A 27,599-nucleotide genomic window follows, 5' to 3' on the forward strand; every position below is an offset into this window, starting at 1 on the left:
CGCTAGCAAAATCTAGCATACAGTAATTTTACTGCAGCCCTGACTTCAGTAAAGGGGTTTATGATTTTTATTTCACAAGTGATTCATGTAACCGATTTAACTGCAAACAAAACAACTGAATGGAAAATAAAAGGGTGTGCAAGAAAGAGGCCAAAAATTCACACAAGTGCTCACCACACACGGGAACTCCCAACAATAGCTGACCACTGCCAGGATATGTGACCTGGAAGGGTCCCTTTTCCCATCCCCAGCAAAGATGTGAGGCAGTATAGGATGACCTTGGGGTCCTAGCCATGCCCGCTCCTGGCTACTGCAAAAATTAACACTGCCCTGGCTGGAACCAGGACAATGTTTATTTGCAGTGGAGGTGTGTAATATTACAAGAAGAGGGGGGGAAAAAAACCAAACTATAACACTTTCAAACTTTTCTAGGCTTGAAAAATTGATGAAAGGGGCAAAACACATTACCGAGGTAATTTAAAACACCTGAAGTAGGGGTGCTTCATCATTATACCAGACATTTTAAGGGCTTCTGTGTCAAGGAGCCAACCCACCATTGCTATTTTCACCCAACCAGCCAATTGAGAAACACAGTGATGAAAACCCACCATTGCTGCTACTCTGATGCATGAACATGTGGAAAATGCCCAGTTCCTTTAAAGATGACATTATCAAGTGTTCAGAAGAAGTTTCTGTAACATAGTGATTTGCTAACAGAGCTTTTCAAGCTTCTGGAAGCCTCCACAGTTTGCCAATTTCACTGTAAAAATAAATAGATATCAGTAAGGGTTTAAATGTGCTCCAAAGCCATATGAAACATGAACAAATAACCTGTGAGGCTGAGGTATGGTACATTCAAAATAAATTTGTTGCTGCTAGGTTGAAAAAACAGTAGAACCTTGAACTGTACACATTTGAGCAGTGATACCTCAGACTGAGGAGATGGATAAAGGATACACTAGCAGGCATATTAATGCCTAATAGAATAAGATACTGATATGTTTACAAGTGTTCCAATACCACTCTTACAAAACAAAGCAAATACAGCGTCCACTTGTGCATCCACTGCACATCAGATATCAGATCAGCTCGGCACAGATCAAGATACTGAGTGCAACAATCTATCTGGGGCCTGTGTACCATCACATACACTCTCCAGCCTTGCATTATGGTCATCCTACTTGCGAAATGTGACTCCTGTAATTAAGTCACTATACATACTGAAATGTATGTCAAAAATAAAGGAAGATGATACAACAGGCTTGGCATTTGCTTACAGAAAAAGACGTTTTCCTTAGCCCATGTATAACACGGTAGTTTTAAGACTATACTAGAAAAAAATTACATTCGAAAAACATTTTGGAAATACAGAGTTTTGACAACTAGGGCATATAAGCTAATATAACTAGCAACAAAGTTATGAAGCTCTATTTTGAGTTAGTCTACCTGTCCATGGTAGACTAACAAAATAGTCTATTTTTCTTGTCATTTCCACTGCTTTGTAGAAGGGGAACTAAGAAGGCATTTCAGTAGAGGTCTCAGCAAAGTCTAGTATATAAGCAGGCTGAATACACTTTGAAAAGCAAGACATATTTTGGACTGTGTTTAGAAAAAACAGAAAGAAATAATACCCATTAAAAATTACAATTTGCAATTGTGAAGAATACAAACAGAAGATTAATTTATCCTGAAGCAGTGTCTTCTCTACTCAGATACATTATTTAATTTGAAATTCTCTCCTATAAATTCACCTAACAGGCTGTCATCCTGCAGTCACCAGATAAATGGGAAGCATCTGAGGTACAGCAGGTGTAGACACTGCTAACAATCCATTTGGCTGCATACTTTATTCATTTACCCTGCAGGAAGGATGAGCTCCTTTAGGTTAAGAAGAGCAACTAAACTTAATGCTGCAGTGACAAAGTGACCTTTCCTGTTGAAGATTAAACAAGTATGTATTTCCTAAATATTATGCCAATGAGTAAAAGCAGCAGATCCAAGTAAAAAAAATCCATTTAAATTTAGATTCTGGGCAATAGGTTACTATCTGCTTTCCTTCCTCAGATTTGTCCCTGCTGTTGTTCACTCTGTAACTCAATTGCTTATAAAGGTCAGCAGCAGCAAAGGCAAACTACATCTCCGGAGAGGATATAAGAGGTCTCCTGAGTACTCTAGAGATAGAAGGAATTTTCCAAGTTGACAAACTCGAGGCGCTCACTGGAAAGGAAGGAGTAGATGGGGAGGAAATAAAGGGTAATCCTCCCTTCGCAAAATGCAATCTTTTTCAACCTTCCCCTGTTTTCTACAAACCTGTTTTTTGCAGGAGGAGTGTTTGGCTTTCAGAGGTGCTGAACACCTCTGATTCCCTATTTCAGGACAGCCATTCATCTCACTGGGCTCTTCCCTTTCAGATGGACATGAACACATCCCCTCCATCACAACTGCTTTGTGAGACCGGATTCAGTGTTACTCTCTTAGTAAGACCAGACAGATAAATACCCATGCTGCCTTGAATACACAGGACACAGACGAAAGTCTTTATACAACAGAGAAATATTGCCCTAGTAGTTTTTTTTCAGGAGCTAGTTTGAACTGTTTTTCCAATGAGATGGAAGGCTAGGAAAGTACAAACCTAATTTGTGTGACTAAGGCTGATAATGGAGTATATGGCTGCAACACTTATAGTTTTTACTTCCAGAAATAGAAGCTGTGTAGGAGTATGTTATTTTGGTACCTAGCAAGAAAAGAAGGATTTGAAGTGCTCTGACAACCCCTTTTTTTTCCATTAGAAAATCCTGATTGCAAAGATGAAAATATTACCAGAAAACACTGTCTCAAGAGGCTGTCACCAGCATCAGAACATCTAAGAGCCAGATGGTAAGAGCATTAGTTTGTCTTGGAATGGCCTGACAGACATCAACAAACGCTCTCTGCTCCTTTCTCTGCTAATTTTTATGACACTCTTACAGTAACAGGCACTGCAACCACCTGACAGCACAAAGGGTTTATAGGGATTGTTTGACTCAGCACAAAATGAGACGCAGATGCTGAAGAGTCACTTCTCTGCCAACAAAAGAGAGCAACTGCACTTTACAAATAGCAGAAAAAGCACAGGAGCTATACTAACAATTGAATGAGAACTGCGTGTAAGTACTGAAAAGTGGCCTGTATTGTTCATATGTGGTGAGCATGAGAAATGGAACCCATTTAAGAGGAAGGGTCTGGGTGTTTTGCTTGTTTCTGTGTTAAGATGCAGTTGTTACATTGCCATTTCCAATCTGACAACAAAGCTCACAGTTTTAAAAACTGTCATATATGTCCAGAGTAACTCAGTCACTGATGCGTTTATAATCATCACAAGGTGACTCTAGAAAACCCAATGTGATGTCCTTCTTCAGACACTGCATCTGTCACCTCCTCCTACTGAGGTGTAGCACGTGACAATTCTCACAGGTTCAAGATGCAAACACACTTTGAACAGACACTACAAAATGGCAGTCTTGCATTAGTCTCAATTTCTATTCTTCGAAGTTCAAGTAAGGACAGACACTTCCCCTTTTCCACCCACCTTACTGTCCGTTGCTCTAGGGGTTTAGTCAAGGAGACAAGATGATGTGCAGTTCTGTCAATTCAATGTAGCCTCAGAACCAAACAGCAGTTCTTCAATACTGAGTCCACCAAACAACAGTTTATATAAACTCAGGTGTCGCCCTCTTGCAAGACCATTGCCTTTCAGCAACCTTACCCTCCTACAAGAAAGTGAAACTTACACCACACAGCTGCAGATACAGCAGTGGTAGAATTCACTTAGCTTTGAGTTGCTAAAACCTAAAATGTGTTTTCAGCATATTTGTAACAGCTGTACTTGAGATGCCTTACTGAAGGCCAAGGTGAATACTTACAATACTTGAAATTCATATACAAAATGTCTATCAATTAATTTCTCAAAAACATCTTTGTTAAATTCTTACAAAAGAGTATTTTAATCTACAGAAATCCCCCATCCACCAAAACCAAAAATGTATAACAATAGATGTGTAAAATGTATGTTCAACACTTCATTTTGAACAAGTAATGGAATCAAGACCAATCACGACATTATCATAAAAAGCATTTTAACACTTTCACATTTACAAATATACATGTTATTATAATAACAGCTGGGAAAAGCCATAGTTCTTTAGACAAGAACAAAGAAAATAGATACAGATAATTCAAGAATATATTAACACTAAAAAATCATTAAAACAAGTTTGCACCTACTCCACTGTTCATCCCTCTGTAATTATCTTCTTGTTCAGAGATCTATCAGTTAAAGCGATGGCTGAATAAACAAATTCATGCAAGAATGACAAAGATACAGCAATTTAAAAAAATATATGATGTCATACAGATACAGGAGCAGGGTGCTCATGAATACAGCCTGGACAGCAGTGCAGTGAATCATGAACAAATAGATCACATTCCACACAAAATGCATTCTGACACACTTTGCATATGTACACCTGTGTGGGAAGGATAGAAAAGTAAAATCAGCAAAAATTATCATAATCATAGCACTACAGTAGGGAAACAGTTATGTCATTAAGACTATAGACTAGTAAACAGACTACTGCTAGCATCACAGAAACTCAATTGAATTAAAGCTTCTGACAGCAAATATATCCACAGGGCTGAGCTCAGGTCACTGCAGATGCTTCCAAATGGCTGAGAGTGGAAGCTTTTTATGCAGCCCACTAGGAAATCCCTTCCCACAGTTCTAGACTTTGCAGTCTAGAAAGTGTGACTGTTTAACACAGAACTCTAGATAACTATGACATAAACTTTCATAAATATTTCTCTGGTCTTTAGAAGACAATACTAAAGGATCATCTCTATTTCTCAGACACCTCAATGCAAATTACAATGCTATTCAAAATACTTACATTTTGATCTTTTATTTCTCCCTGGCAGCCTTGACAATATCTAAAAGCAAAATTGTGTGTTTTAACTGAGAAAGTGTCAAGATTGTGTAAATCAGCGTTTAAAAAGGATCTCATTTAGAACAACAATTTATGGCAATTATTTCATCTCTTCATCTGAACTCACAGATCACGGAAACTACAAATATTTCTTAATGCCAGAGGCCAGAGATGCCCCACACCACCCAAACATTCAGGGTCTCCAGCAGCAAAGAAGCTGTTGCCAGCTTAAATTCTTAACTTTTGTGACAAAAAATTACAGGATCCACAAGTACACTGATTATCACAAATATGATTTGCTTACCGTTCCCCCTTATAGTCTTCCAGTGGAACTTCCTGAAAGGCATCTAAAGGAAACAAGTGATGGTAAGACCGAGCCAGGTGAGGTGCAGACACTAATGTAAGACCTGCAAATAAAGAGACATCAAAATTGTTACAAGGGAGGATTTACTGAAAAGCTTTTCTGTATCAAATGAAATAAAGAAAAATAGCATTTTCAATTGCTAAGTGGTTGAGAGCTTCTAAGAATTTAAAAAGTAAAATTATTTATTCAATTAGCCAAACCTGTAATCCCTTCCAGTTTTAAATCCAAATATAAAGAACAAGCAAATTGCTCAAATTTCTACTGAAAAGGTTTAACTCAGTCTTTAGAAATACATTTACAACACACAGTGGTGAAGTCAGGAAGCTCCTTTTGGCAATGACAGCTCTGCAGTATCACACCATCAGTAAAAATGCTCTGCTACAGCCTGCTCTACTACTGCCAAAACCACCCCATTTCAGCTAACACAGGTCTGCTGGGTTTAAAACAGTTAATTTTTGTCACATTAGCTAGCATGTGGCTGTGTTTTGGATCTGTGCTGGAAAGAGGGTTGATAAGGCAGTAATGTTTTCTTTACTGCTGAGCAGTGCTTACACAGAATCAAGGCCCTTTCTGTTTCTCACCCCACCAGTGCGTAAGCTTGGGGGTGCACAAGGCATTGGGAGGGATACAGTCAGGACTGCAGTGAACAGTGCTCCAACAGAACAAAGGGATATCCCACACCATATGCTATCATGCTCAGCCTATATGGGTGGAGACTGTTCAGGGTGATGGAGTTTACTTTCTCAAGTAACTTACTCATGATGGAGCCTTGCTTTCCTGGACATTCTGCTGATGGGAAGTGGTGAATGAATTACTCACTTTGCTTGGCTTGCGTGCACAGCTTTTGCTGCAACTATTACACTGCCTTTAACACAACCCATGGGTTTTCTCACTTTTACGATTCTCTCCCCCGTCCCACCAGTGAGGAGTGCGTGACTGTGTGGGGCTGAGTTGCCAGATGGGGTTAGACCATGAGAACAGGTTAGCTGGGGCATGGACTGGCACAAACATCTCCATTGCTCACTCACATGTAGTGCAAATGTCAAAGCTGTTGTTCTGCTGATCACTGCAGCTGTGGAAAATCCACTGCTGATACATAAGATTTCTCTTATGCTGATACATAAGATTTCTCTTACTTAAGTGTAAGTAAGTTACACTTACTCCTTTGCTGGAACAAAACTCATGCTGGTAGGAAAAACTTGAGATTTAACTAGGATAAAGTAACTTAAAACTATAATTATTTCATCCTCTTACCAAACACACATATCCTAGTAACACCTATCATGTTTTAGTCATGTGCCTGTAGAAGCTAGGAGAACAGCACCTCCTCACAATATTAATACTATAAACCATACAGTATTAATGCTAATCCTCCCTCCCACCCACTCTAAGGGCAGTGGGGGGAGGTGTCATTTGTTGCACAGTCCATTAACATTTGCAAGACCAAAGGGCTTCTGTTTACAACTCTGCAGCCTGTCATGTGTCGCTATGCAGCCTGCCCTTGGGTTCAACTTGGAAATCTCTCATCCATATACTCCTGGAGGTGAGACAGTACTTCTGTCCTCTTACTCCAAGCACTCTATTTTCATGGCCTTGCACTAAGGAGTCTGAAACACAGGTGTGTCTAGTTAAATCAGGATTCTTGAGAAGTTACCATTCCCATGTGAATCACCCCTCTTCCACACTCTGCTTCAGGGCTTTTAGCTCAGAACACTATACCAAGGAATATAATACAGCTTTACTGTTACAGGTACAGTCCGAGAGTCCCTTGTATGAAGCTGACATCCCAGGTCACAGAAATGTAGGACTCTTAAAGCAGAGCTGGCTTTAATTCCTAAGTATAGCTAAATTTTTCCATGCCTTAACTGTCTTACCATGAACTCCTGATTCACCTGCTCACCTTTTCTTGCTACTTACCACAGATTTTGCATTCCACAGGAAGCTCACTGTATTTGGCTCTGCACTGAGGACAAAAATACCCACCCAGTGTGAGACCCGGGTCACTGTTATTTTCCAATTGCCTGCAGTAGAAAGAAACAATTTAGTACTTAAAAGGTAACACCATGCAACTATGTAACTACAAATAACATTGTTTTCAGAACAAATAATTGAAGAGTTTTAATAGATTGCATGCAACAGTTTAATGCATAAATGCCAGAAAACAATTGATATGGTGAGATGTCATTTACCACATTTTCCTACAGGAACAGAACAGAGACCAAATATTCCCACATAAAGGAGCCAATATATCTTTAAAAATCAAGATATGAACAGTAACTGCATTGCTGTTTCTTCTTAGACACAAAAATATCCTACATTGATTTTAAGATGCATGCAGTACTTATTCTTTTGAATAGCACACACAGTTAGACACTGTTTCCTTATGAAATTCAGACTCCCCTATCACGCCCGAAAACTGATCCTTTTCATCGGGAAATACACTGGTATAGTCATCAAATGAGGCCTCAATTTTAAACCTCCCTTTAAGGTCACATTAAAAAATACATAAAAAGTACTTTATTCAGGTAATACCCTTCCATCCTCATAATTATCCTTTATAATACTTAAATCAATAACTGCAAGTAAATAACTGGCAGTAATTACTTTGACTCCTTGTAGCACCTGTGTGTCCCAATCACTGTATAACAGAACTAAGTACCATCTACTACGTTCAAAAATGCAAATTTTAAAATACATATTTAACAGAAGTAACTATGGCCACGTACTGAATCTACAAATGGAAATAAAATTTTTACTGAGAAGTTACAAGACATGGATCACTTTTTCACATTATTTTGCAATAATGTCACTATTAAGCAGATTTTCTAATTATGACTAATTAATACTGAATTCTTATCAGCTCATTGAATTCTAATAAGGCTACTTACGCCATGCTAAAGGAGGGCTTTGCATCTTGGTCAGATAGAGAAGCAATAGTATGCTGAGGAAAACCTGAAGAGAAAAACATCCCATATTAGCAATTTTAAAAATGCAAGTAATGCTTCGGTTTCTTACTTCACTGTAAAAGTTCAAAGACTATTCCAGACATTAAGGCCTATCTCTTTCCCATTTGTTTGTTATTACAGGAGAACTGATACACTCTTGCTAGGTACCAAATTCTTCCTAAAGGTCTCTACCTACATCCACACATCCCTGACTTTACTTCCCCCCAGCTGAAAAAATGTTCTTTCATAGACTTCTGTGTTAACTGAAGCTCACTGGAACCCCATTTTTAAAGAACAGTTAAAAAGAAAATTATGTGCAATGGCAGGAAAGCATAATGAACACGACACAAATGTTCACTTAAACAACAGTTTCTAATTAAGGGGAAAATATTTTTATATGCATCCATCAAGCCTATATTCACCTTCCAAGTGCAGTATATGCCAGATGAGACTACAGCACTTTATGGAGACTGGTATCTTTCTTTCTACCATTTATGTTTTACAGATGAGGTGAGAAGTTGGCTTTTCCAACTGCTGCTCAAGCTTTACCTACAACAGGTAAACCTCTTCAGTATCTATACCTAGATATAAAGATACATACATTCTCATCTGTGAAAAGTGGATGAAAGTGAGAATTCAGTGCTCTACTTTGTGCTATTAAGAGTTCCTATAAATTTACTGAGAAACACATCAGGAAAAGAAAAGGTACCTAATCTACTTGTTGAAAACACTACAGTAGCACTCCTAATAAATGTGTACTATATATGGCTATTAAAATCAATTAATAGAACAGTTGCCTTCTGCAGGGAAAAAAAGCAGAGGGAAAAATAAAATAGATTTTCATCCTTCATTTCTAAGTATTACATTTATAACAACTATTGTACAACCAATATCATTCCACTTCACTCTTTCCAACTTCAGTTCAGTATTTTATCTTGCTCAATTCTTAGGTTTATTTAAAAGCTGACTACTTTTGCTGACTCAAGAAAACTGATATTTATTTAGCAAAATAAAAGCTAAAATTAAAAAAACCAATTGCAATATGTCTTTGTTAAGCTTCTTCCTATTTGTATGGCTTTAACACAGAAGATGCAAAGAAAGAAACAGACAAAGCAAACATCATGCTAGGAGTTTAACAAAACCATATCCTACCCATTCGAATAAGGGAGCATTCAGAGCTTGAACTGGCAGGTGGAGGACTAACATGGTGCATCAGCAGCTCCTTATAATGACTTTCATCTAAAATAACATGGTATGTTCCTGTAACAAACAAAGAAATGCCTGTCAGGTTACGAGCAAAAAGGAATACAAACATACACTCCAAATGACAGAAAACAACTCAGGTCAAAAAACCAATTCATCCAAACCTGCTCATAAAAAGCAGTCCTGTTAATGCTACTGAAAATGACAAGTTTTAAAATTAGTAATAACAGAATGCTAAATTAGATATGAAGACACAGAAATTTTTCTCCAACATTACCAGTATTAATGATACTGTAAGAGTTACCACTGTAGCAACTAATATTAACATGTTATATTGATTAAGTTCCACATCACATAGCTTTATATGTGGTACACAAGGTTTGAAAATATATGTATTTTTCTCTCTAGAGCTCCAGCTACCAGCTGATGATAATTTCACTTACTACTGTATATTTTTGGAGTTGGAAAACCCTTTAATTTTCAGCCAGCACAATGGAAAATATTCATCCTTAAATATCAAAATGCAGTAATGAATATATAGCAAATTACTTAATTTTGATTTTAAACCTGCATTACTAATATAACTAGTGAACTTCAGACACATACCTCCAGTTTCTCGGGCAAGTACTGTACAAACTCGAACTTCAGCACTTAGGCCAATGACAGATACTCTGATCTTCACTGCTTTCAAACACTTCAAATAGAAAAAAAAAGAAAAGCATACTCAAATTCATGCACAGAACAAGAAGTAGTAAAAAGTTTTGAAGTCTTAAAAGAAAATTAATTGGTGATGGCACTACAACTGCCTGTTTTCCTTCCAGCAGCTTGGATGTTCAATGCAGTAGGCAAACTTCAATTTGTGTACCTTAATTAGATCATAGATGTTGGCTGGATCACACGTCGTCAGGCTGCTGAGGACTACCAAAACCTCTCTGCTTGTATGTCCTGGCATGTGCCTAAAGAAAGCAAATAGTTAATTTACTTATGCACACTAAGCTATTTGTATGATAGCATCTCCAAGGACCTTAATGTATTGAAGTCAGAAGATGACATAATATGAAGTCCTCTACAAATTGTAATAAGATGCTTGTCTGAACACCAGATTTTCACCTCCTGAAAGCCCAGTCTTTCCAGTATCTAAAATACAGTATTTAATTGTGTAGTTGTTACCTGACTGTTTGCTGTAATGAGTTCATTGTACTGTACCCACACTCACAGGTAAAATTCACCTTCAAACTAGATACACTGCAGTAAGTCTTCCTGACTTCTTAAAATAAAAATCTCTAATCAGTTTGTAAGTGTAAATCCATTACTTCTAACTACTTTTAGTTCTTAGTTGAAAACTCTCTTCCAGCTAGTAATTAAAATAGTTTTTCACTATTATTTCACTAGCTATTTTAACTAGTTTCACTAGTTATTTCACTAACTGATCATTAGCTTTGTTCTGTCAGTGTTTTTAGCTGTAATTCTTTGTTCAGTCTTCCACAACCTGGGATACATCTCAATACCTCAAACAGCAGACAATTATTTTGAATCTATCCTACCTGAAAATAGATTCTAAATATTTCTAAAGTATGCTAAAACTCTCACAAGATTATTGTGACACAATGCTGTTTCTGTTCTCTTACCATTATTAACCCCTAACTCTGTCCTGTCTCATACCTTAGCTGTCTAGTCACAAAGAATTGCAGTGCCTTTCATCACAATATCTATATACCATCATCAACTTAGTTTTAAAATACTATTAATATTTTATAAGAAGCACATCCCTAAATAAAAGCATATAGTGCTAGAAAATAAACTTCTGCACTACGAATATATTTAACTTCTTAACAGTTTGTATTGTAAGAGGACATGAAATTGCTTTTAAAGACTCCAGTCAGCATGATGCAATATGCTACTTTAGAAAAAATTCCGTCCCTGCCTCTCCAAAAATTCACAATCACAAAGAAAAGAAAAACCCTCCATGTATGTACACTAACTTTAAAGTCTGCATGGCCAAATTTAGGGAATTATATAGAGAAGGCTCTCCACTGCAGGTCATATCCACTGCTTTCTTCAGAGCAGTTACATGCTTTTTTGAGTTTCCTGTAAGTGAAAAAAAACCCAGTGTAACTGATACAACAAGTTAAAGAATTGAAATATTTAAACTGAGTATGTAATGAAGTGTACTTGTACAACAACAGCTTTCAAACTGTGACTGGTCTACATTTTTCCTCAGAAATTGGTATCTTGATCAGAATACTGAAAACAGTAAAATCGACATTTACTCTACAGTTACTCAGTTGTTAGAAACTTTGACGAGCCAAAAAGAATAAAATTACTGTTGGGCATCATTAACTGTTCAACATGAGTGTGACGTGTCTCACAAACAGAAACAGAGTTCAGTTTCCTCTGTTATCCTCAAAGTACAGTTCAAAGATTGATTGATGCTCAGTTTCCTCAATGAAGCCTGCTGAAGCCACAGAGATTGGTGTAACAGCAGGCAGCAACCAAACAAACCTGCATTCTTAACATCTGATCAGATCTCACAAAACACACAGATGTTGTAACATACGAAGTTAACAAACAGGGTGGAAATTTAGCTGGAGGGGAAACAACATATTTGAGTTGCATTCTGGTCAAGACTTGATTGCAAGCAAGCACACAATGACAATTCTGGATCAAAACAGACCAAAATAAAGACTACGATTTCAGATAACTTGCAATAATTTATCTTTTAAAATAAAATTAATCATGATAACATAACTTTATTTTCAGCAGTGTATCAAGCAGAAGTTATAACAATGAAAATTATGAAAACATCTCCGATTTAAGAAAAAAATACTACCTCCCTACCTGAGAGTTCTGTCATTTTTTCAGCTCTTTTACTCTTGGTTACAATTAAGCCAATCTGAAAAAAGCAGGAGGGAAAGGACAAAAATTTTCTTAGAAAGTTTTAAAATTAGTTTATTTAGAATTTTACTATACCTTTTTTACATCTTTATGGACCAGTATTATTTAACCATATAAGTCTACACAAGTTTTATTTTAAGTGTAACAACAGCAGCACAACATGACCATCAGTTAACAAATATTCCTGTATTTCCAATACTATTGACAAAAGGTACAAAAAGAAATCTTCTAAAATTCTAAATGCCTGGCAGAAACAAGAATTTCACTAGACTGATGAATAAGGGATGGGAAGGTACACATAAACTGAAAACAGTTTACTAGGTAGTGTTATAACCAAAACCACCTTTTAAAATAGTTTTCTATTAGTTGTTTCTTGCATGGTTGTACATACCTGACTAATAGGATTCTGGTCAAAGTACTCTTCAACAAAATATTCCAGTAACTATATAGAAAAGACAGTTAAAAACTAATTACAGTTTTATTCCACATGCATTACATAGATGATACTTGCAAAACATCTAGTGTCACTAATAAAACAAAAAAGTTGGGGAAAACAAAAAGGGGAAATGAACCTTTCCATTCTTCTTTCACCCTATTCCTCCTTCATCCCACCTAACCAATGCAATGTAAATTTCAGAAACTACTCCCCCCTTATTTTATTCACTCCCTATGTTTAAGTTGTAGATTCCTGCTGGTTCACATGGAGGTTTACAATACACCAAAAAGCATTAATCTGTTCAAAATCATCAAAATCCAAAATTCCATGCTTTAGTATTGTTAAAGATGACCATACAGAACAAGATGTAAGTAGTTCAAGTCCTCCACAGTATGAAACACCAACCCAGTTCAACTCCCATCTAGCATACTTTCAAATAAGAATTCATTAGAAAAACCCATCAGTAAGAAAAAAATATAAACCAATTCTAGATGTGTAATGAAAACATGTCATCCCCTTATTATGGGCAACAGTTAATTTCCACATAGTTTCCAAATGTGTCTTCCCATAATATGTCCTTACAAGTGTTTTTATTGTACAGAAGTGCATGTGCAAGGCAAAATAATGCCACACAGATTTTACTATTCAAAAAACGGAAAGTGACAGACTAGCAGCAGGAGCAAGGAGTAAAACATAGGGATGAGAAACGAGGTTATGCACAAACAGGAGACTGCAGTTCTTTTAAATGCAAAATGGAACTCGTTTATAGAGAAATGGCAGCTTAGTAGGAAAAAGTGTAGGAATACCTTCAGAGTGCAAGTGAGCCTGTTTGGTTTTAAGTCTTGGTCCTCCATTGTTCGTGATCCATCAACAACCACGTAAAGGTGACGCATCTGCATTTTCATACGTGAAAATCACTCACAGAATACATATTGAAATTAATTCATTATTCCATTTACTTTAAAAAGCCACTACTTCCTCCCTCTAACAGGGAAAGTTCAGTATATTGAGTAATGTATTTAACATCAATGGAAAAAGCAACACATTTTTCCACTTCTCCCTTAAAATGAAAAAAACCCCACCTTGAAAAATGCACACTGCTCTTTTCTTCTCATGATAAGCTACAAAACATGCATAGGTTGAACCCTCATGTCTTCATCTGAAGAGCTCAGTGTTGTACAAAGCAATGTGGTTATTTACAACCCAATTCCATCATGCACGTTTTTCACATGAAAAAACCAGTTGCTTTGAGTGCTTGTGATCTGATTGCTGCTACCAAACACTCCCTGTGTTGTCAAACCTCCAACCCTGAACAGCCATCCTTCACATCCACACTGCCAATGAACAAATAATGTCTAAAAAAAGATAAGAATGGTGGAAACCACAAGGTTTGGTCTCAAGTATGTTAGGCCAGTAGAAGTGTATTTCAGATCAGGTTTACCACCTCTAGCCAAGTAGTTTTGGACTAGGGACAGAGGAGGGTTAAGACAATAACATACCATTCCAAGCCGAACTTGTCCATGGTGTTCATAGAGTCTAACAAAACACAGAAGGATTTAAGTCAAATTCAAATGAGCAAATGGCTCCTAAAACAAAAGTCCAAAACAGTGAAGTACTAGACTTCTGACAAAGTAGTGAAGTGTTCAGTAACAAACTGCAGACACTTACACTGAAAAACCCCACAACTCAAACACAGATTTCAGGCCTCTCAGAAAACAAATAAGAATTATTTCTTACTACCAGGTTTAATGATGTTTTAAAATTTCATTGAAATTTGACAAATCAAGTTTTAACATTGCTTGAAATAAAGCAAAACTCAGGGTTTTTTCCTAGCAATTTTTCTGAAATTTGAAACTGAAATCTGATGCCATGATACCAAAATCCAGCTTCTGTTGTGATAGGACAAGGGACAATGTTTTTAAATAAAAAAGGGTCGATTTAGATTAGATATAAACATATTTTTACCATGAGGGTGGTGGGGCACTGGAACAGGTTGTCCAGAGAAGCTGTGGATGCTCCATCCCTGGCAGTGTTCAGTGCCAGGCTGGATGGGGCTCTGAGCAACCTGGTCTACAGGAAGGTGTCCCTGCCCAGGGCAGGTTGGAGCAAAATGATCTTTAAGGTCCCTTCTGACCCAAACTATCCTGTGATTCTCTGAGTTGTATATTACAAAAAACTGCTGAAAGATTTCTCCAAGCTGTGCAGATTGCAATGGCAGTGTTGTGCACTGTTTCATCAGATCAAGACCTGTAGCTTGCATACACACGGGATACCTAGCCCAGTGCACAGATTTAAAATAAAAATTAATTTTTCATCATTTTTTCTGGCATGTACTTGCTCCTCTGAAGAGCAAGGACATAGAAACATCCTGCAGGCATGCCTCATGCTTAAATCATCCCAGATGACCCAGTTAGCAGGCTCGTGGCCACACCAAGTACCTTTTCCTCTTTGCCTTGAAGAGAATGTCCTCGATTGTTGCTTTCAACGACCCGGATTCGTCTTCCTTAAGAATTTCCCTACACAAAACAGACTGTTACAATGGGCAGAGGCGAGATTTTCCCTTCTCTGTCGCCAGAAAGGGAAGAAAGGGAAGAACACACCATGTTCTTTCGTAGCCTCCTTCCCAGCGCTTGGTCCGCTCGGGCTCGTCATCCATCTCGGCGGCGGGCTGAGGGCGGCTGGGTGGGGACCAGAGGAGATGCAGCGGGCTGAGGGAAGATGAGGGGAGATGAGAGGGTTTAGGGGTGATGAGGGAGTCTGGGGGAAGAAGACGGGATGAGAGGGCGTGAGGGGAGCCGAGGGGGCTGAGGGGGTCTGAGGAGAGCCGAGGGGGGTGAGGGGGCACGAGGGGCGCTGAGGGGACACGAGAGGGGGCTGAGGGAAGCCAAGGGGGACTGAGGGGAGCTGAAAGCACAGAGAAGACCCGCGGCCCGCACCCTCCGCCAGGCCTGGCCGTGCCGCACACGTCGCCGCCCGCCCTCTTCCGCCTCGGTGCTCCGGCAAACCCTGCCGGCCGCCGCCCGCGCCGCGCAGCGACCGTTCCGGGACCGTTCCGCTGTGTTTTCCACAGCAGCGTCAAAATACTCCAAGTGCGGGCATGGAGAGCCTGGGAGCGCCGGGAGGAGCGTCACGGGGACATCCCTGTGCGGCACGGAGAGCCTGGGAGCGCCGGGAGGAGCGTCACGGAGACATCCCTGTGCGGGGCTGTGAGCGCCGCCCTGCTGGTGGCTCCGCGTACAGCCCCGCGGTCACGGCACTGTCCGGGTCCGGGCGGCACTTTGCAATTAACTGAAGCAATCGCAGTAATTAGCAGGAGAACGCAGGAGCCTGTAAAAAGCACTGGATTTTAACACATGGTTGTGTTTATAGGCGGGTTAATGAAGGCGGCTATCTATCACCCCGGGAGCAAAGCAAGAAGGTTCAGGTATTTTGATGTGACCTCATTGTGTTTTGCACCTTCCTAAAATAACTTAGTGCATCCATCTCATGTCCGCAATAGTTTCCATTTCATAAGCACCGCAGTGAGGATCAGCTCAGAGCCAGCTGAGCTAATTGCTGATTGCGCTGCAGAGCAATTAAAACTTTACTGGATACGATGGAAGTGTGCCAAGACTGGGCTGCACCTCGTGAATTACAGGAAAGTTACCGAGCATCCGTTTCTAAGGAGCCTCGCTCCGCATCCAAGTAAGACAATAAACAAGGAAGAAAACATGTAAACAGTAGTAACAATTCTTGAAACAGCAGTGGGGATAAACTTCTATACCCTTCAGCTTGTTGCATGTATCAGGAGCAGTGTATAATTGTAATAGAGAGGAGAAATTAATTAGCATTCAGGTAAACCATACCTGGGAAAAATCAATAATGTTTTTTGAGGAGAGCAATGTGAAGACAGGAAAAGAATAATTCTTTGAAAAGTCAGGATTTGCTTCATGGAACTGAAATAGTTGTAGTTTGATTGACTCCCATTAGAACATATGCCATCTTTTCTTTAGAAGGAAAAGGTCCAGTCTATAAAACACTGAAATGAAAAATGACTGCAAGCTGACAGTTTTAATAAAAGAAGTGAGAAATGAGACTTCCTTCAGAACAGGAGTATTCTTTGTTGTCAAGGCCAAGACTTTCAGTGCTGGACTGGAACATGGGAGGTACAGTAATTTTGTAAAACTTGATTGTACAAGTGCTTGAACAATTTTGAAATTAATAAATTACATACTGGATACCTTCTTTTACAATTTCAATGGTTATTTCATTGCCATGAGTATTTGTAGTCAACATGCTGTCATGAAAGCCAGTCAGATTATTGTGTGAGACAAACTTTGGGTATGTTTGTTAGGCACCACTTTATCTGACCTGAAAAGATGTACGATTTAGTAAAAAATATGCCAATCTTGCCACAATTGTTTTCATCGAGGATACCCAACTGCTTACAAAGACAAGAAGAAACAAAAGTCCAGTCTAGAAACCAGTGTATTTGAAGAAACATTAAGAATCTTGGGCATCTTGCTTTGTAGATCTGTGGAGCCAGGCAAGCATTTTCTAAGAGGAAGACTGAAGGATAAAACTTCTTGTTATATACACTCAGTGTTTGAGGACAGGCTGTAATTAAAAGCATGCCCACTGACGTAGGGCAGTATTCCTTGGTGATTCATATACATGTTAACTAACTTCTGCAAAACCCAAGTCACATGAGTAGGACCACACAGCAGACTGTTCACACATACTTGAAAAGTGAAAATTCACAGATCTGAGCCCAGAGGGACTGCACAAAGAGACTGGGGTGATTATCACCTGAAAACTTCCATTTTGTCTGGAGCATACCTTCTATTCTTTAAGGATATCAAAGAGACCACTTTCCTTCATAATTGATGGTAACTCAGATTGAGGGATTCTGCCTCACTTTCCTCCTAATTTCTGTCTTGCTCTAACTTGCTTCAGCTCCCAGCCATTAATTCTTATTTAATTAATCTCAATTTCTCTGAGAGATTAAAATGTTCAACTAATCTTAGACTAGTAATTTTTCTTCAGCATGTCTGTAGCAGTGTTGATGAGACCCTTTTCAGTCCCCATTTAGTAGGTTAGAGCAAAACCAGTGCACAGATTGTATGCAGCAGGAGTGCTTTAGCAGTCCTGAGGCGTGTAAAAGACACAGGACTGAGCAAGTAATTTACTGTAATGTTTGCAACACGTTGCTGCAGCCTTAAGATGACCTGCATACCTTAGGATGTTAACTTCTGTCATGCTCTACACTAATCCTGTTTGGACCCCAAAAGGTGGGCAGGAGGGAATATTCCTCTCCCAGCCTCTCTTCCCAGCATTTGGAAAATCTACATGGCTAAACCTGTGGCATCTTGCAGGGAAACAGAGAATCCACATAGAGAGGTTTCCACTTAATTTCCTCATTCCAGGCACAGGTATGGTGTTCCCTTTTCCCAATCCACTTGTTGGAAACTGCAGGAAAGGAGAAGCATGATGGTCCTCCACAGGATATGCAGACCCTGTCTGAGGGACCAGGAGCCAGTTTCTCAAAGACTGAAACTCAGACCACTGTCAAAAGCAGCCTGGAGCTGGGTCTCAATGCCCTGCAAAAAGAAGACCTATTAAGGGTGCAGACTGTGAATCTCACAAAGAAACTTCAGTCAGCTTATTGTTAGCACTTTATGGACAGCAGCTGATCCTCAAGCTTGCATTACTCTTCCGTTACTGATGCAATGCCTGGAACTCTCCCTGAGAAAAACCAAGAAACGTGGGTGTACAGTGAGAGGTCATTTATTCAGAGTGTGGAGATTTGGACAAGACTTCTCTTACAAAAAACAATTTGACAAGTATTCAGCACAACAAGTATAAAAAATTGGCCCATCTCCTTTATAAAGAAGAAAGGTTTCCCCTTTGAAATGAACACAAACCTGAACCAGAGAAGAGAGGCACTGAAAAGAGAGAACAAGGCATGGCACTGGCCGTCACCTGTTCTCAGAATAATGAAAATACTGAGGGGCACCTTCCAGGGTAGATGAGACTGAAGGCTTTGAAATGAAGAGGTGCCAAGTTTTCAAATTCTCTCAGTGTTCCCATGGCATCCTGTGCTATTTACTTCATCCACTAAAGCTCTTGGAATTAAGTGGCTGATAAAATTGGAATGTCAATTTTATAAATATGAAGGTGGGTGGGTGGCCATCAGGATAGCAGTATGAATGATAAAGGCTGAAAAACCAAAAGGGCTGTAATGGTCACAGTGAGGTATGACAATGTATTTCCACTAGTGAAGAGCAGAGGTAGTACTACCATGACCATTCTAAACTGGAAATGGCTTTCCTGATGTTGTTCCTTCAAATTAAGGCAGAAGTTAAAAACTTTCTTTCAAAGAAAAAGAAATCACCACCAAAAATTTGCAATAACCAGAATCAGAGCACCTTTTTTCTAACAAAATATCTTTATAAGCAATAGAGTAACATGGCTACACTGGTGGGGTTTTTTCATATTAAGAAACATGTTTCAGAACAGACAAATTGCAGTCATAGAAAACTGTACAAAGAAACTATCAATGCTTCTAACAATTTTAGTAGGTAAAAATAGTTAATAAAGAATTGAAAAAGGATACAAAGAGAAAATTTACTGGCTTATGAAAATACTTGCACATACAAACCTATCCCCAGGATAATATCCCCAAGAAAATATAAAAATATTTATTGAATTTATGCAGATATGCTCTGGAAAGTATGTTTTTTAGAACATTTTACCTGGCCTTATAGAGGATACTAACAATTTATATTTTGAAATAATTTTGCTGTACTTACTCCCTGAATGCCAAGTTGAAAAACAGCTGATGCCTAGACAAAAAGTCCTGTTACTTGCTGATGAAGAGTAAAGTGTTTAAACACATGTACTCCTACTAGCATGACCCAGGAAGGGTAGGCAGAGTACACTGACCTATAGCAATACTAATGAAATATTAATGTGTCTCATCCTGTACCTCTATTCTTTTACAGCCAAGTATAGATTTGTTGCATCATCTCTTAAGAGGGCCATAAAAAAACCAAACCCAAGTTCTCCTCCCCTAGCTGCTTAAATAAGAAGCTGTTTTTCCTCTCTTGTTGGGCAAAATTCAAGGTAATTTCTGGCATAATGTATAGCATTTGGAAGTGCAATACAAAAATTCTTATTAAACTAGATTTTGAATTGCCCAATTTTTCAATACAATTAGGCAGCCCATCAAACCCCAGACAGAAAGAACAGCTCAGCTCTTTCTGGTATCATTAGGACATCACATATAAATGAAATCCAAAATTGCTAACAGTATTTCTGTGGAGACTTTCCACAAGGTATTTAGAAACTGCTTTCTCTGGCAGGCTTTGCAAGGTTGCAAATGAAGTATTTTCAATGGACGTATTCATATTTAAGAGGCCAGGATTTGTACTAATGAAACCAGAATGTTAGCAGAGGTTTCCTAACTTATCTTATAACTTTAATTACAATTGGACCTGCATACAAAACTATCAGTAATGTACATCATCTGAATATATGACAGTGATTAAGTAATCCCCATAAGTGTACTGTTCAAAGAGTAAATAAATAGGTTAAAATATGCATATTGATTTAAAAAACAGAAAATAGTACCCATGAAGGCACAACTAAGTTTCTACATTCCAATTCATAACTTTATCATAGTCCTGAATTCGTTGTTTTATATGAGAAAGCTTATTCTTCAGATATTCGCAACGCTCCTTTTTCTCCAGAAATGCAGGATCCTGCCAGAAATATAAAAACCTTTACATTAATATATTAAGCTTTCAGACTCTTCCAAGAATAGTCTATTATCAATTGTGTTCTTGAGTAAAAGGACAGTATATAAATATTCTCAAAAATCACAATCTTTTCCCCTGGCCCTTTCTTGTTTCCCCTTCCTTTATGAAAAGCCAGAAGATGGTCTGCTTTTATATGCTGTAGTTACTTAGTAAACAGCAATCTTAAATAAAAACCAGGAATCTGCAAATATAAATTACATCATACAACATAATTTAGATATTACAAAATGTATTTGTAGTATGTGCAATAAACCCTTCCCCCAAACAAAGCAATGACATTTAACTAACATGGACACAAACTTTGAATTCCATTGGGAAAAAAATTTTACTTGTAATGCATTATGTTTTTAATGGAACACAAATACACATTTGCTGCCTGCATTTAAAGATTACAAAGAAAAACCTCTTGGATTACACTGAAAATTACTTTTTGAGAGTGTCTAAATTCCATGCCTCAAAAAATATGGAACTTCTTTTCAAAAGTAAGACTATGTTTTCTTTTTTTATCTGTTGGCTGTGTCAGTCAGTGAATATAACTGAACTAGTCTTCTGAGTTCAGAATGCTAAGAGATGAAGCGTACTCTCAGAAGATGAAAATCCTTAACTCTTGGGTTGAGGTTTGGTGTTTTTTCCCCACATTCTGGCTACCTGGAATCACTATTCTCAAAACTGGTTGTTGGCATGAGTGTATGGATTGTGTCCTAACTTTGCCAAAGTTTTAGAAGATAGAATACACAAAACACTGTAGTAGCTACAGATACCCCAAGATACTGAATTCTGCCTAGTGTCAGAAGTATTGGCTATTTACACTCTCTTTGCTAGTCATTAGATTCAATTGCAGTGTAAATCTGACAACACTTACGTTTTTCTTCTTCCTGTATTCTTGTAGAACTTTTGATATCCTTTCCTGTTCCTAATGAGAGACAACAGATTTTTAAACTTTGGGTGTGCTCCCTATCTTCATGTATATTCTACAAAATACTCATCAAAATTCTCATTTGATCAAAACCTTGTGATTGTAACATCTTAGTTGTAAATCTTGTATTTGAGAAATACATCGAATGTGACTCACTAAAACTTAAAAGCTACTGGTAAGAAACAAAGAAACAAGAAAGCCCAGAAAGACATGTATACGTCTCCACTGGAACCTGGTATCCCTAATTAATGCCCAGAGAAGATGTAACATTTATGGGGAAACCTCTCCCACCAAGTCACTGCCAGCATTAGAAGACATTGTGCCACAGCTGAAGACAGTCATAAGCTGCCTGATACCACCTAATACCACTGTTTTCCATGAGCCCATTTCACAGGCACTTACATATATGCTTTCAGGATGGTGTGGAAGCTGTTTCAGCAATGCATCCAGCTCATCAAACTTTTTTAATACAGCATGAACTTCCATTGACAGTTCTTTATACTCAGCAAACTGATCGTTGAATACCGCTTTGTACCGGTCTCTCATTTCATTTGTTTGAATTACAGGGTATTTCCTGGAAAAAAGAACAAACAAACTAGTTTTTATACATAGGACTTTTTAATAAATATTTAGACTCCTCACCGTGATAGTGTATTTCTGTATTTTTTGCTAATCTCATAACATTATGAAATATGCACGTCTGTAAAGTATTGAAATCACAGAATAGTTGAGGTTGTAAGAGATGTCTGGAGGTTATGTGATCTGACCTCCTGCACAATCAGAAACACTTAAACCACAACTATGTCCAGACAGCTTTTGGTATCTCCAAGCACATAGACTCAGTCTCTCTGGGAAACCTGTACAAACCCTCAGAGAGAAAAATATTTTCCTAATATTCAGGTGAAACTTCTCTTGTTTCTATCTGTGCCCTACAGCAAATAGTATAAAAATTAATCTATGATACCATACTTGGAAAGGCCTACCCTTTAAAAGGGAGCATGTTACAGATTTAACACTTAGAAAGTGTAAGAGTAGTCAAATTTCAGGGCCTAAAAAGGGGCAATTTTCCCATTTATTTTCTTTTCTTTCCTCTAATATTTGTATGGTGGTCCTCCATTCCTTTGGCAGTTAATGTACTTGCTAGATTATGACATTCTGTTTTAACATTTGAGGTTTGTGTGGGTTTGTTTTTTTAACCAAGACTCCTTAGTTACTGGTCTTATGCCACTGATACCAGCCCCATTCTCTACTCTTTCACATTAACTTAACATGCAATTACAAGTTCCCATATCACATGCATGGGAGAGAAACCACAAGTGTATATGGGAGAAATGCAGAGTGAAAAACATTATTCGAGTATCCTCCACTAAGCTGGTTCATCAAAGTCAAGTCACTTACGCTATGTAGTCTGGCATCACTATAGGTTTAGGAATGTGGCCTGCAGGTATATGACCATTAAGTAGCTCTGGTTTTCTTTCCAGTGACTTAAGTTGCCTGTAACTGACTTCTTCTCTTGGTTTGTCATCACTTTCATACTGCTTTAAAAGAAAAAGAATTGTTATTTCAAGATTTCAGTTTTACGTAAACCACAGAATATGCAACTTGCTTGAAGACAGAGATACAAGTATCAAGCAACAGTAGAAGCAAATCAGATATTTCTTACAACTCTTATTGCAAGGGGAAAATTGGTAATGAGTTACAGTAATGTTTCTCACATAGTATTTTTCTACAGATAAATACTTTTTGAGGTGTGAAAAGATTTGTTTGCATGTCTTAAAAAATAGTGTAAGGAAGTTTCCATCGATATTCATTTAATTTGTGAATGAACTGGAATCATTCAATTCTCTGGAGTTCCCTTTTCTCCTTGTTTCCTATTGCACGATTCATCCCCTGATCCAGAAATAAAACATGTGGAATCCTGTTGGATCACAAACAAAAGGATCCTGATCCAGTACTGAATCAACAGAGAAAACTGGTAGGAAATTCAGAGTGTCTAACAGGAGACATTTAAGACTGACATTAATACACCATAATTTCTCTGGGAACTCTACACAATCTGCAGTGTATGCAACAACACTTTGCGTGGCCGAAACACTAATATTGCTGATGCTTTAAAACTGGCAAGGGGGTCTTTGGAGCAGTCTCAGAGACAGAAGAAGAAGCTCAACTCACAGAGCATCTACACCATGCTTCTACTGGCTCTCCTGCAAATTAAGCATGCAGCCAGGAGGAAGGACAGTCTAAAACCTATAACACATCAGACAACCTGCTATTTTCATTCATTTCTGCCCAACAGTGTGATAAATGCTACAGAACCTGTCACCTTGTAAAAAGAGTACAGGCACATAGAGAGGCAGCCATCAGAACTGCTATTTCACAATTTTATAACCTAGCCTAACTGGGATTAACTTCTTTACAAGCTTCTTTTGAATCTTCTGCACAGGAGAATGCCATCTGAACTAACTTAAAGAACTAAACCTAATCTCTTCCAAGTCAAATAAGTAAATAAATGAATCAATTAATTAAAAAAATAGCACAAGAAAAAGAATAACTGTTTGGAATTACCAGTAAACAGAAAAATAAACTCCTATTTCCTACCTTCTTTTCTGGAAAAGTGGACTGTGTTTTCATCTATTAAAAAAAAAAGGGAAAGAACTAAGTTTTCTTTTCAGCAAAAACAAAATGCAAAAGCACAGACTCCTAAAATTTGAACATTTTCAGAATCATACTGTACAGAATATTACATTTATATTTAGGTATGAAGAAATTTAGCAAAAGGAATATTTTCAGATCCACTGACTTAAAGAGTGTTTAAGAACGATCGTAGGAAAACAACCCACCCAAACCCCAGAAAAACAGGATTTCCCAGGGCACAGCTGTAAGGAACAGCTTGCAGGAAATACTCCATCCACTTCCCAAGCTCCTTTATTATTTCACATTCCAGCCCATGTTAACTCACTAACAGTCTGCATTCTAATTCATTGCCTAGAACACACAACAGTGCACTAAACGGTAGCTCAACATGTGGCTATCTTGCACAGCACTCTCCAGAGTCTACCCTCTATTATTAAAGTATTCCCTTTAGAAATGTTTAGTAACTGGACTAAAAGAACTTGGATAGTAACAGGGAAGAAGGAACACCTTGTGTGTAACACTGGCAATCACCTAATTCTTGCAAGACATACTACCAGTTGGTCCAAAAACTTTTATTGAAGAGTCATAATGTACTTTTTAAAAGGGAGGTCTCAGATTTATGCAAGATGGTGGACTGGAAACCAGTGTTAAATGAAAATGCTGCAAAGCAGACTGCAGTCACAGAGCAGAGGAAATGCAACTTTAAACTCTCTTTTTCCTTCTAAAATCTCTTAAAGGCTGACCCGTCTTTAAGTTAGGCTTATGTACATTTCACACACATAAATTTTCATGCTACATTAAGCCTCATTCATTTTTAAAGGTTTTTTCAGTGGTGTTTCCAAATGAAGGAAGTTTGACACAAATTACTTTGAACTCTGTAGGTAAGAGTGTTAAATCTCTACTGTTACAGTTGATCATTAACCAGGCAAGTATTGAATGCTTCTAGAATGGGCAAAGCCAGCAGTCAGGCAAAATATCTGACATAAAAGAGATAAGGTTTACTGAAATTTGAGACACCAGAATCTAGCCAACACTGCTATTATTACTATTTGCCGATAACTATTGTGACGGAACCTGAAAAGGCATGAAGAAGTTGCCTAAAGTTTTCCTTGCAAAGCAAAAATAAGTATTTCACATTCTTAGGTTTATTCACACTAGCACTTGATGTGCTGAAAGCACAGTTTTCAAATAAATGCTAGGTGGCTTTAAGCCACCTAACCCTGCTGAACAGATGAACATTGTTCATTTCTTCCTGTTTGGAAAATACACACTAGGAAGTAGTTCATCAGCTGACTCAGGAAGAGAGCCCAGTATGACGAAGAGAACAGTGCCAGGTCCTACCCAAGGTGAACTATAAACAAGCAAATTAAAAAAAAAAAAAAAGTTGTCCAAGACTTTGGATCTGACATCTTAAAAACACCTTTCATTCGGCAGTGTCTAATACTGTAAGACTGGTTAAAATTCAACCTCAAGGCTATGGACCTGCTGCAGAGACGATACTTGATTCGACTCCATCTACGCCACGGTAAGACATTACAAGTGCTCCCCATCATATGGTACCCGGTAAACAGAAACTGGTAACTAATGACTTACCTCCTGTTCCATTAATTCCCTGTGCCTCCTGGCCGCTTCGTGCCTCCACAACTTTAGAGAAACCACCGCACTAATTAGATACATGATCACCGTGACAAACAAGAAGATGATTGCTGCAGTCTGACCTCCCTCCACACGGCAAAAAGCCGAATTTATCGGCGTCTTAAACAACTGGTAATAGCAGAGCCCACCTCTGTTGGTATCATTTACGTACACTACGGCAGCCGACATGTACAGGAAGAACAAGGCCACATTGATCCCAAACTCGGTCAGAGGCCACCAGCTGGAATCGAGGAGGATAGTCCGGTAGTACATGGACATGCCCAGCACGAGCAGCACTATCGTGACGATCCACGCCATTCCCGCCACCACCAGGATGAAGGGCGTTTTGGGCCCGCTGTAGGAGTATCCCCCGTAGGCGCTGCCCGCCCCGTATCCGTAGGGCTGCGAGTACCCGAACATGTTGTACCACTCGTTGTCCTTGTGCACGTAGGCGGTGACACAGGCGAAGACGGCGGCGCCCAGCAGCAGCTCGGCCACGCCGAGGATCCTGAGCAGCCCTGCCCAGGACTTCATGTAGGCGTACCGCTGGTGGTACTCCTCCACCCGCTCGCTGTACGTCTGCCCCGTGCCGGCGCGCCGCTCCAGCGAGCCCAAGGGGTCTCCGGACGGCAGCATGGCCTCGGCCTCCTTCCGAGAGTTGTAGCTCCCGCCCGATCCCCCGAAAGGGTCCGTGTAGGAGCCGGGCACCGCCTTGGTCCCCGGGGCGGGAGAGGGAGGCGGCGAGCACTCGACCCCGTCCGAGATGTACCTGATGTCGGAGGCCGTGCTGTCCCAGCTGGAGCCGGCGTGGCGTCTCCCTTTGAAGAAGTTTTTCCAAGAGTCCGGAATGAACCGCCGGACCGGCTTGAGCTCTGCCGGCGCGCTGGTGCCGGGGCTGTCCCCGCCGGGGCCGAAGGGAGGCTGCAGCGGCAGCGGGGGCGGCGGCAGCGGGGCAGCGGCAGAGCCGGGGCTGGTCCCGCGGGGCAGCGGGGACCTGTCGGGCCGCCCGCCCTGCGAGCTCCGCGACATGGCCGGCGCTCGGCCCGGCCCCGGGCGCTCCCTGGCCCCGCTGGGCTTACTCGACGGGAGGGAACAGCCGCGGCGTCCCGAGGGCGGCCGGCGCCTGAGAAGGACGAGGCGGGCGGAAGGCGCCCAGTTGCCCGGGAGGAGCCGCCCGACACCTGCGGCGCTCCGGCGGCCTCACCTGCGGCGGCCTCACGGCCTTCGCCCGGGGAGGCGGGAGCTTCCGGCCGGCCGGGCGTGGCGGGACCGCCCCGGCAGGAGCGGCGGGAGAGTGTCCCCGGAGTCGCCGGGCGCCGACGGTGCAGGTGGCTGCGGGGAGCGGCGCGGCCTCGCAGGAGGGCTGGGCGCCGTGAGTCACGGCGTGACAGAACGGGTCGCGTTGGAAGGGACCGCTGAGGGTCACCTGTTCCAACCTTCTGCTCAGCCAGGGTCATCCTGCAGCACGGGGCACAGAATTGCGTACGGACAGTTCTTGAGTACTTCCAGTGAGGGAGCCTCCACAATCTGTTCCAGTGTGTGGCCACTCGCACAGAAAAGAAGTTACTGCTCATATTCTGGTGGAACTTATTTTGCATTAGTTTCTGCCCATTGCCTCTTGTCCTATTGCTTGGCAACACCGAGAAGAGCCTGGTTGCATCTTCTTGACACTTTCCATTTAGGTACTTATATTGATGAGATCCCTTCTCAGTCATCTCGAGGCTGAACAGGCTCAGCCTCCCTCAGCCTTTCCCGGTAAGGGAGATGCTTCAGCCCCCTCGTCATCTTTGTTGCCTCCAGTGGAGCCCCTT

At 39.9% G+C, this 27,599-nt stretch overlaps 2 protein-coding genes across 5 annotated transcripts; both read right to left on the minus strand.

The window, feature by feature from the left end:
- Positions 1 to 44: 44 nt before the first annotated feature.
- On the minus strand, positions 45 to 16,020 carry GTF2H2 (general transcription factor IIH subunit 2). Of its 3 annotated transcripts, XM_085043125.1 has the most exons (17): positions 15,741 to 16,020; positions 15,405 to 15,512; positions 15,243 to 15,320; positions 14,304 to 14,340; positions 13,611 to 13,697; positions 12,760 to 12,810; positions 12,312 to 12,366; positions 11,456 to 11,561; positions 10,339 to 10,429; positions 10,080 to 10,167; positions 9,423 to 9,530; positions 8,214 to 8,277; positions 7,243 to 7,346; positions 5,266 to 5,368; positions 4,926 to 4,965; positions 3,569 to 4,505; positions 45 to 760 (listed from the first exon to the last, which is right to left on the minus strand). In XM_085043125.1, exons 2-16 carry the CDS (start codon positions 15,458 to 15,460, stop codon positions 4,386 to 4,388), a joined length of 1,188 nt encoding a protein of 395 aa, XP_084899251.1. In that variant the 5' UTR covers positions 15,461 to 15,512; positions 15,741 to 16,020; the 3' UTR covers positions 45 to 760; positions 3,569 to 4,385. The 3 variants fall into 3 exon arrangements, with proteins under 3 accessions (XP_084899251.1, XP_084899254.1, XP_084899253.1); XM_085043128.1 differs by having other exon boundaries at positions 45 to 4,505; XM_085043127.1 differs by lacking the exon at positions 15,741 to 16,020 and having other exon boundaries at positions 15,405 to 15,607.
- Positions 16,021 to 18,554: 2,534 nt separating this feature from the next.
- MARVELD2 (MARVEL domain containing 2) lies at positions 18,555 to 27,444 on the minus strand. 2 transcript variants are annotated; one of them, XM_085043123.1, is made up of 6 exons: positions 25,747 to 27,441; positions 24,118 to 24,150; positions 22,918 to 23,054; positions 21,922 to 22,093; positions 21,466 to 21,516; positions 18,555 to 20,546 (listed from the first exon to the last, which is right to left on the minus strand). In XM_085043123.1, the coding sequence occupies exons 1-6, from the start codon at positions 26,815 to 26,817 to the stop codon at positions 20,430 to 20,432; spliced, it is 1,581 nt and encodes a 526-aa protein (XP_084899249.1). In that variant the 5' UTR covers positions 26,818 to 27,441; the 3' UTR covers positions 18,555 to 20,429. The 2 variants fall into 2 exon arrangements, with proteins under 2 accessions (XP_084899249.1, XP_084899250.1); XM_085043124.1 differs by lacking the exon at positions 24,118 to 24,150 and having other exon boundaries at positions 25,747 to 27,444.
- Positions 27,445 to 27,599: the final 155 nt, after the last annotated feature.

Source organism: Lichenostomus cassidix, chromosome Z (genome assembly GCF_008360975.1).
Source record: "Lichenostomus cassidix isolate B80296 chromosome Z, HeHo_3.0, whole genome shotgun sequence".
Lineage (NCBI taxonomy): Eukaryota > Metazoa > Chordata > Aves > Passeriformes > Meliphagidae > Lichenostomus > Lichenostomus cassidix.